The sequence below is a fragment of the Oncorhynchus clarkii genome, chromosome 4 (genome assembly GCF_045791955.1).
Source record: "Oncorhynchus clarkii lewisi isolate Uvic-CL-2024 chromosome 4, UVic_Ocla_1.0, whole genome shotgun sequence".
NCBI lineage: Eukaryota > Metazoa > Chordata > Actinopteri > Salmoniformes > Salmonidae > Oncorhynchus > Oncorhynchus clarkii.
In genome coordinates, this window is record NC_092150.1 from 71771629 (window position 1) to 71781628 (window position 10000).

The following is a 10000-nucleotide window of genomic DNA, read 5'->3' on the forward strand; positions in this document are numbered from 1 at the left end:
ACAACCCAAGCCGCACTGCTTCTTAACACAGTGCCCTAGACCACTGCCCCACCCGGGAGGCCTGTGTACAGCAATCTTTAAGTCATACTTTGACTAGGCCATTCCAAGACATTTCAATGTTTCCCCTTAAACCACTCGAGTGTTGCTTTAACAGTATGCTTAGGGTCATTGTCCTGCTGGAAGGTGAACCTCGTCCCAGTCTCAAATCTCTGGAAGACTGAACCAGGTTTCCCTCAAGAATTTCCATGTATTTAGTGCCATCCATCATTCCTTCAGTTGACCAATTTTGACCAATTCTGATCAGTTTCCCAGTCCCTGCCAATGTTGCTGCCACCACCATGCTTCACTGTGGGGATGGGTTCTCGCGGTGATGAGAGGTGTTGGGTTTGCGCCAGACATAGCGTTTTTCTTGATGGCCAAAAAGCTCAATTCTAGTCTCATCTGACCAGAGTACCTTCTTCCATATGTTTTGGGAGTCTCCCACATGCCTTTTGGTGAACACCAAACGTGTTTGCTTATTTTTTTCTTTAAGCAATGGCTTTTATTCTGGCCTCTCTTCCATAAAGCCCAGCTCTGTGGAGTATACAGCTTAGTGGTCCTATGGACAGAGACTCCAATCTCCACTGTGGAGCTTTGCAGCTCCTTCAGGGTTATCTTTAGTCTTTTTGTTGCCTCTCTGATAAATGCCCTCCTTGCCTGGCCCGTGAGTTTTGGTGGGCGGCCCTCTCTTGGCAGGTTTGTTGTGGTTCCATATTCTTTTCATGTTTTAATAATGGATTTAATGGTGTTCCGTGGGATGTTCAAAGTTTTGGATATTTTTTTATAACCCAACCCTGATCTGTACTTCTTCACAACTTTGTCCCTGACCTGTTTGGGGAGCTCCTTGGTCTTCATGGCTTGGCAGTGCCCCTTGCTTAGTGGTGTTGCAGAGTCTGGGGCCTTTCAGAACAGGTGTATATATACTGAGATCATGTGACACTTAGATGGCACGCAGGTGGACTTTATTTAACTATTTATGTGACTTCTGAACGTAATTGGTTAAACCAGATCTTATTTAGGGTCTTCATAGCAAAGGGGGTGAATACATATGCACGCACAACTGTTCTGTTTTCCTTTTACTTCACATTTGTTTGACTATTTTGTGTATGTCCATTACATGAAATCCAAGTAAACATCAATTTAAATTACAGGTTGTAATGCAACAAAATAGGAAAAACGCCAAGGGGGATGAATGCTTTTGCAAGGCATGGATGGAATATGATGTCCCATTAATGTGTTGATATATGAGACAGTGTGAAAGTGATACACCGTTTTCTGTAGATTATTGTGGTCTGAGTCTGTCTGATTCTATAATGATGGTTGAAATATAGTTTACTCCACTGAATATTCTAGTATAATGACGTTCAAACAGCATTCCCCACTTTTGACCAGAAAGCTGTTCTTCTTGTTCTCCTTCTTCTTGTTCTCCTTCTTGTTCTTCTTCTTCTTCTCATTCTCCTTGTTCTCCTTCTTCTTCTTCTCCTTCTCATTCTCCTTCTTCTTCTTCTTCTTCTTCTTCTTCTTCTTCTTCTTCTTCTTCTTCTCCTTGTTCTCCTTCTTCTTCTCCTTCTCATTCTCCTTCTTCTTCTTCTTCTTCTTCTTCTCATTCTCCTTCTTCTCCGTCTTCTTCAAATCAAATCAAATCAAATCAAATGTATTTATATAGCCCTTCGTACATCAGCTGATATCTCAAAGTGCTGTACAGAAACCCAGCCTAAAACCCCAAACAGAAAGCAATGCAGGTGTAGAAGCACGGTGGCTAGGAAAAACTCCCTAGAAAGGCCAAAACCTAGGAAGAAACCGAGAGAGGAACCAGGTTATGAGGGGTGGCCAGTCCTCTTCTGGCTGTGCCGGGTGGAGATTATAACAGAACATGGCCAAGATGTTAAAATGTTCATAAATTACCAGCATGGTCAAATAATAATAATCACAGTAGTTGTCGAGGGTGCAGCAAGTCAGCACCTCAGGAGTAAATGTCAGTTGGCTTTTCATAGCCGATCATTAAGAGTATCTCTCCCATTCCTGCTGTCTCTAGAGAGTTGAAAACAGCATGTCTGGGACAGGTAGCACGTCCGGTGAACAGCTCAGGATTCCATAGCCGCAGGCAGAACAGTTGAAACTGGAGCAGCAGCACGGCCAGGTGGACTGGGGACAGCAAGTAGTCCGCCCGCATGCCAGGTAGTCCTGAGGCATGGTCCTAGGGCTCAGGTCCTCCGAGAGAGAGAAAGAAAGAGAGAAAGAGAGAATTAGAGAGAGCATACTTAAATTCACACAGGACACAGGATAAAACAGGAGAAGTACAAACTGGAGAAGTACAAACTGACCCTAGCCCCCCGACACATAAACTACTGCAGCATAAATACCGGAGGCTGAGACAGGAGGGGTTAGGAGACACTGTGGCCCCATCCGATGATACCCCCGGACAGGGCCAAACAGGAAGGATATAACCCCACCCACTTTGCCAAAGCACAGCCCCCACACCACTAGAGGGATATCTTCAACCACCAACTTACCATCCTGAGACAAGGTCGAGTATAGCCCACAAAGATCTCCACCACGGCACAACCCAAGGGGGGTGCCAACCCAGACAGGAAGATCACATCAGTGACTCAACCCACTCAATGACACACCCCTCCTAGGGACGGCATGAAATAGCACCAGTAAGCCAGTGACTCAGCCACTGTAATAGGGCTAGAGGCAGAGAATCCCAGTGGAAAGAGGGGAACCGGCGAGGCAGAGACAGCAAGGGCGGTTCGTTGCTCCAGAGCCTTTCCGTTCACCTTCACACTCCTGGGCCAGACTACACTCAATCATATGACCCACTGAAGAGATAAGTAAAGATTTAAAGGTTGAGACCGAGTCCGCGTCTCTCACATGGGTAGGCAGACCATTCCATAAAAATGGAGCTCTATAGGAGAAAGCCCTGCCTCCAGCTGTTTCTTCTTCTCCTTCTTCTTTTCCTCTTTCTTCTCCTTCTTCTTCTTCTTCTTCTCCATCTTCTTCTTCTCCTTCTTCTTCTTCTCCATCTTCTTCTTCTCCTTCTTCTTCTTCTCCATCTTCTTCTTCTCCTTCTTCTTCTTTCTTTTTATTTTTCTTCTTACTTTCTCCCCCTCTCTCTTTCACTCTCCCTCTATCTCTGTTAGTCTATCTTTCTCTCAGAGTGAGGAACCCTACAGCGATTTATGCTTTGTCCTAATTTAAGTGGATTGGATTTTTAAGGGACATTGTCAGTAGTATTGATTGTGCCTTTGCTAATAGATTTTTATCGCTGGGACCATAACAAACTGTGCCCTTCACTCCCAAGTAAATACGCACAACACACATGACTTTATGTGCTTTTATGATAGGTGATCAACATACCGAACAGGCAGAGATATAGTTGGGGGCTTGTTGTGAAATGCAAGAATTAGACCTTCTGTCACTCATGACCCATTTGTATCATAAAAGGGCATCCTTTTAAAAAGGCACACAGTTATCAATCAGCTTGAAGAGGGGATACACGTAGGTTGGTTAAAATGCCATCTGAATGTCAGATCTATTCTCATGGAGCAAAGTACAGTAGAGCAGAGGCAGCTAACCACTTAGAGACATTAGGCATAGCAATGCCCTGAATATGGAAGTTGTTAATCAGAGTCATCATCCATCAGTAAGGCCTAACTCAAGCACTGTTCATAACAGTGGTACAGTACAGTTAGAAGAAAGGATGTCCATTCTGTTTGTCTACAAAGCATGTGACCATGATGTTTCTGATTTTCAGATGAGCAAGAGGCAGTGCAGAAGCGGACGTTCACTAAATGGATCAATTCCCACTTGGCAAAGGTAAGAGTCTATCTCACTGACTCTCTGTCTGTCTGTCTGGCAGGCCTTTCTGGTCATTGTTGTGTTCACACTAAAAGGACTGTACAGATTTAGACCCCCCCCCCCATCTGACCAAAACAGGCAGACATTTCAGGTGGTCTTTTCAAACAGCACTTACACTAAAAGGGGTATTATCATCATTTTCACAGTATTATTCCAACCTCATAGTGTGGAAATATATATAAAACACAGGAAAACACATTTTCACTGCACTGTGCCTTTAAAAGTATTAGGTTAACCAGTCATGAGACTTGGTTGTGCCACCCCCTAGATCACATGCATGCACAGCACACACTCAGACACACTACTGTTCCTTCTCACCTGACCTTACACCAGATAGCCTGTGGATACCTTTCAGTCTTATATCATACAAAAGTAATTATAGCTATTTGCTTTCAACAAAAGCAATTTCTGCTTTCCCCCCTCCAGTACAGTGTACTAAATTAGGATCTGTATCATTTCATATTTATGACGTTTTCCATCTCTGCAGGCTATACTGTAGACAAGGTTTGGGCTCAGAGATCGGGCTAAAACAGAACCCTACTCCTCCTTTGCAACTAATTTGGATTGTTCTGCATAAGAGCTCAAATCCTTCATTTGCCTTCCTATTAGGCTTAGCCTACCATTTAAGCAACAGTGTTTCTGTAACCTAAACAATTACAGTTGGCGCAGCCGCATGCTTTGGTCCGCCATGTGCATGTAATTATAGTATTATAACGTATTAGGCTTCTCAATTTAACCCATTACTGCTTGAAGAGCATGTCGGGGAGCGAGTGGACAAGGCGACTGCGGCACAGCGCCACACAATTAAACGCTATTTCAATCCGAGCCGCCGCCGCTCTCAAGGTTTCCAATTTGATTACGACAGTGGCCGCATTCATCTGCGGCGAAGCAGAGCAGAAAATTCATTTGAGGAGGCAGTCTGCAGGGAATAAACCTTGACATGATATTAAATATCAGATATCAGGACCTTTGCAGCTGAAAATGACTCACCACCAAAATATTTAAATGTCCTAGATGTGTTATAGCGTTTAAAGTAAAGACCTAATCATTTATTTATCGCACTTTATCCTCAGACAGCAAATAGATTAAAGACGTCCTCCAGCTATTTTTAATATCCAAAGTATAAATACAGTACACATACAAAAGTAAGTACACACACTAAAAGATAAAAAAAAATGTGTTTGTGTTTTGAGGAGAATTGTGTTTTTTTTTAAACAAAACTGAAAACTTCAAGGGGTAGGGCATTCGAGGAGTTGGTCTGACAGAGATTTTTCATATTGTCGCCCCCCCCCCCCCCCCCCCACTTGCTTCAGGAACAATAGAGGAGCAATAGAGAACAGAAGACAAAAGAGAAAAGACCCCCCCCCCACCCACCCACCCACCTGTGCAATGTCACGAGGATACCTGGAAAATGTGCCTTTTGTTATGTAAATCAGGTGAATGAGCTGAATAGGAGACTGGAGTGGGACTTTAATGTCATGTAGGGTTGTGCTTTATGCCCTTCTTCTGGGCTACATACATGTCATATTAACAGCCTAATTTTATCCTAATCACCAACCTGAAACTATGTGAATGATATCTCATCAAACCTTCTGGAACGATGTTGATCTCTCATCAAAGCACTGGGGAAGATAGGGAATCAGGCAGGACTACCTGACATAGTTTGCTCTTTACGATTAAACTCGACATGTTTGATTTAGGCTACCTCCTCTCTTCTGGAATGATTATATCGCTGCTCTGTGCTCTGTCTAAATAGCTTTTAAATTCTTAACGGTAATTGCTTAGCTTTTTTTCTGACTCGTCTCCTGTTGATTAAACCCCCCCCCCCCCCTTATACCATCCCTTCTTTATGCCTATTTAACCTCTTCCTCCTTGAGCATGACGTTACCGTAGCGACCGATGGCAGCATGTAGGCCTATTTGTCTTAGTGGATTGCTTTGTGTCAGGTTGGTAAACGGGTTGGTAAACAGAAATGGCGCAAAGACCGTGTTGAACATAGGGTGTGTCTCTTTGACGTTGCCTTGTTGAGGGAAATAATTAGGCCTGTGGTGGAGTGCTGTTGGCTGAAACCTAGCTGACTTAACTCTACTCCATGGTGAAGGAAGTTTCTGATAAACTCCACCAACGGAGTGGAGCAGCGACCAGGCTTTCTGGAATTCATCTCTGACTACATCAATTCGGCCAAGGTCAATACTTTCAAAAAATTACAATTATGAAACGCCCACCTTGTATCTATGTTTGTCCTTTGTAGTTGCGTGCCTTTCTTTGTTTGCTGAAATACATACTTTTTCAATAAACGTCAATCAAATACAACCACCGACTCTTCCCTTGTTGAAATTTAAATGGCACATTTGCACTGAGTTGCCATCTTAGAGCAACAGCAATGAGCAAACAGTCAGTGGTTCAATTTGATGAATGTTTATTGTAAAAGTATGGCCTCCTGAGTGGCGCAGTGGTCTAAGGCTCTGCATCGCTGGCAGGGATGTTCTTGTCCCATCGCGCACTAGCGACTCCTGTGGCGGGCCGGGTGCAGTGCACGCTGACATGGTCGCCAGGTGTATGGTGTTTCCTCCGACACATTGGTATGACTGGCTTCTGGCTTGGCTGGGTTGTGTTTCGGAGGATGCATGCCTCTCCCGAGTCCGTACGGGAGTTGCAGGGATGAGACAAGACTGTAACTACCAATTGGGGAGAAAAAAAAAGTTTCATTTTTTTTGGAAAAAAAAGTATTTCAGCAAACAAAGGCACGCAACTACAGAGGACAAACATAGGTACAAAGTAAACATTTCCTAATTACATTTTTAAAAAGTATTGACCTCAATGTAGTCAGAGCTGAATTCCACAAAGCCTGTCCCTGCAGCACTCCGTTGGTGAAGTTCATCAAAATGTGTGTAGTTCTGTCCCTGAGCTGTTCTTGTCTATTGATATTCTGTATTATGTTTCATATTTTGTGTGGACCTCAGGAAGAGTAGCAGCTGCTTTTGCAACAGCTTATGGGGATCCTAATAAAGTACCAAAATACCAAATCAGAAATTTTCTTCACCATAGAAGTTTAGTCAGCTAGCTAAAAACCAAGCCTATAGGTTCCTCTATACATGTTTGCCTTTGAATTCCCTGCAATAAAACAAACAAGTTGAAATAATTAATTTTTTAAAACCCTGTGTAGAAAAATGTTGTGAGGCCCTAGCTAGGCTGGGCTCCCTTTTTAACTAGTCCCTTGGAAAGAGAGAGAGAGGCAAGCTAGCTGAACTAGTGGGTTAAGCACGGCTCTCCAGGGGTAGAGGCTCATTACCATAGTTATCTCAGGCCTTTAATTCTCAGCCTAAAGGTATGTGATTAATCGTTATAACGTAGGTAGGTGAGATAACGCTGGTATGAGGGATACACCCTCTCCTTCCCCCCTGCTTCCTTCCCCCTCCTGGGCCTACCCCTCCACAGGTAACAAAAGATGATTTCATATGAGCTCTGACAAAGGGGCAAAGATAGAAGAGCGCAGTTATAGAAAATATGAATGGTTTCCTATTACACAGCGTAATATACCGTCTTGTAATATACCGTCTTGTCTATACTGCAACTTTGTTGAACCAGCACCTACATAGCATAGTATGTATGACAGTATGATTTATTTTCAGTGCACATCCGCATATGCAAAACCATCCCAAAGCAAGATCAGCCAGCATGGGTGAGCCAGGGAGAATGTATTTATATGCCTCTGCATGTTGCACAGAAGAATATGATTAAAGCACTCAGACTGAAGAGCTTTTAAGTTGTACTCAGCTACTCAGCAGAGAGTGAGAGAGAGAGAGAGAGAGAGAGAGAGAGAGAGAGAGAGAGTGAGAGAGAGAGAGAGAGAAGACCCTCATTTTCCATTTTGACAAATCCTCTGTGAGAAGGTTAGGGCTTAATTATGGGCTGGCCAGTGTGAGCGGCACGGCAGGCTCATCATCTCTCAGCAAACAGCTGGGCTAGGCTAAACTAGCTGCATTAATCAGCAGCCAAGTGTTCCCAGAGATTACTGCAAAGCCCCACTGACCATTGTAAACACTTTTTTCACCCTGTCTCTTACTCTTTCTTTCTTCTCTCAGACATTATGGCACACAACTCGTCCCAACCCCCTTCCTCATCCCACAACTTATATTTTCAATGTTACTTCTCTACTCCTGTATGTCTCTATCATCTTGTCTGTTTACTTCTCTACTCCTGTATGTCTCTATCATCTTGTCTGTTTACTTCTCTACTCCTGTATGTCTCTATCATCTTGTCTGTTTACTTCTCTACTCCTGTATGTCTCTATCATCTTGTCTGTTTACTTCTCTACTCCTGTGTCTCTATCATCTTGTCTGTTTACTTCTCTACTCCTGTATGTCTCTATCATCTTGTCTGTTTACTTCTCTACTCCTGTATGTCTCTATCATCTTGTCTGTTTACTTCTCTACTCCTGTATGTCTCTATCATCTTGTCTGTTTACCTCTCTACTCCTGTATGTCTCTATCATCTTGTCTGTTTACTTCTCTACTCCTGTATGTCTCTATCATCTTGTCTGTTTACTTCTCTACTCCTGTATGTCTCTATCATCTTGTCTGTTTACTTCTCTACTCCTGTATGTCTCTATCATCTTGTCTGTTTACTTCTCTACTCCTGTATGTCTCTATCATCTTGTCTGTTTACCTCTCTACTCCTGTATGCCTCTATCATCTTGTCTGTTTACTTCTCTACTCCTGTATGTCTCTATCATCTTGTCTGTTTACTTCTCTACTCCTGTATGTCTCTATCATCTTGTCTGTTTACTTCTCTACTCCTGTATGTCTCTATCATCTTGTCTGTTTACTTCTCTACTCCTGTATGTCTCTATCATCTTGTCTGTTTACTTCTCTACTTCTGTGTCTCTATCATCTTGTCTGTTTACTTCTCTACTCCTGTATGTCTCTATCATCTTGTCTGTTTACTTCTCTACTCCTGTATGTCTCTATCATCTTGTCTGTTTACTTCTCTACTCCTGTATGTCTCTATCATCTTGTCTGTTTACTTCTCTACTCCTGTATGTCTCTATCATCTTGTCTGTTTACCTCTCTACTCCTGTATGTCTCTATCATCTTGTCTGTTTACCTCTCTACTCCTGTATGTCTCTATCATCTTGTCTGTTTACCTCTCTACTCCTGTATGTCTCTATCATCTTGTCTGTTTACTTCTCTACTCCTGTATGTCTCTATCATCTTGTCTGTTTACCTCTCTACTCCTGTATGCCTCTATCATCTTGTCTGTTTACTTCTCTACTCCTGTATGTCTCTATCATCTTGTCTGTTTACTTCTCTACTCCTGTATGTCTCTATCATCTTGTCTGTTTACTTCTCTACTCCTGTATGTCTCTATCATCTTGTCTGTTTACTTCTCTACTCCTGTATGTCTCTATCATCTTGTCTGTTTACTTCTCTACTTCTGTGTCTCTATCATCTTGTCTGTTTACTTCTCTACTCCTGTATGTCTCTATCATCTTGTCTGTTTACTTCTCTACTCCTGTATGTCTCTATCATCTTGTCTGTTTACTTCTCTACTCCTGTATGTCTCTATCATCTTGTCTGTTTACTTCTCTACTCCTGTATGTCTCTATCATCTTGTCTGTTTACCTCTCTACTCCTGTATGTCTCTATCATCTTGTCTGTTTACCTCTCTACTCCTGTATGTCTCTATCATCTTGTCTGTTTACCTCTCTACTCCTGTATGTCTCTATCATCTTGTCTGTTTACTTCTCTACTCCTGTATGTCTCTATCATCTTGTCTGTTTACTTCTCTACTCCTGTATGTCTCTATCATCTTGTCTGTTTACTTCTCTACTCCTGTATGCCTCTATCATCTTGTCTGTTTACTTCTCTACTCTTGTATGTCTCTATCATCTTGTCTGTTTACTTCTCTACTCCTGTATGTCTCTATCATCTTGTCTGTTTACTTCTCTACTCCTGTATGTCTCTATCATCTTGTCTGTTTACTTCTCTACTCCTGTATGTCTCTATCATCTTGTCTGTTTACTTCTCTACTCCTGTATGTCTCTATCATCTTGTCTGTTTACTTCTCTACTCCTGTGTCTCTATCATCTTGTCTGTTT

At 42.5% G+C, this 10000-nt stretch overlaps 1 protein-coding gene across 1 annotated transcript in view; it reads left to right on the forward strand.

The window, feature by feature from the left end:
- The window catches only part of LOC139407237 (spectrin repeat containing, nuclear envelope 1a), a 168531-nt gene that overhangs the window by 3378 nt on the left and 155153 nt on the right, over positions 1–10000 (forward strand). The window contains exon 2 of the mRNA XM_071150836.1: positions 3797–3858. Coding sequence (XP_071006937.1) covers positions 3797–3858 — 62 coding nt within the window. The remainder of the gene's footprint in view (positions 1–3796; positions 3859–10000) is intronic.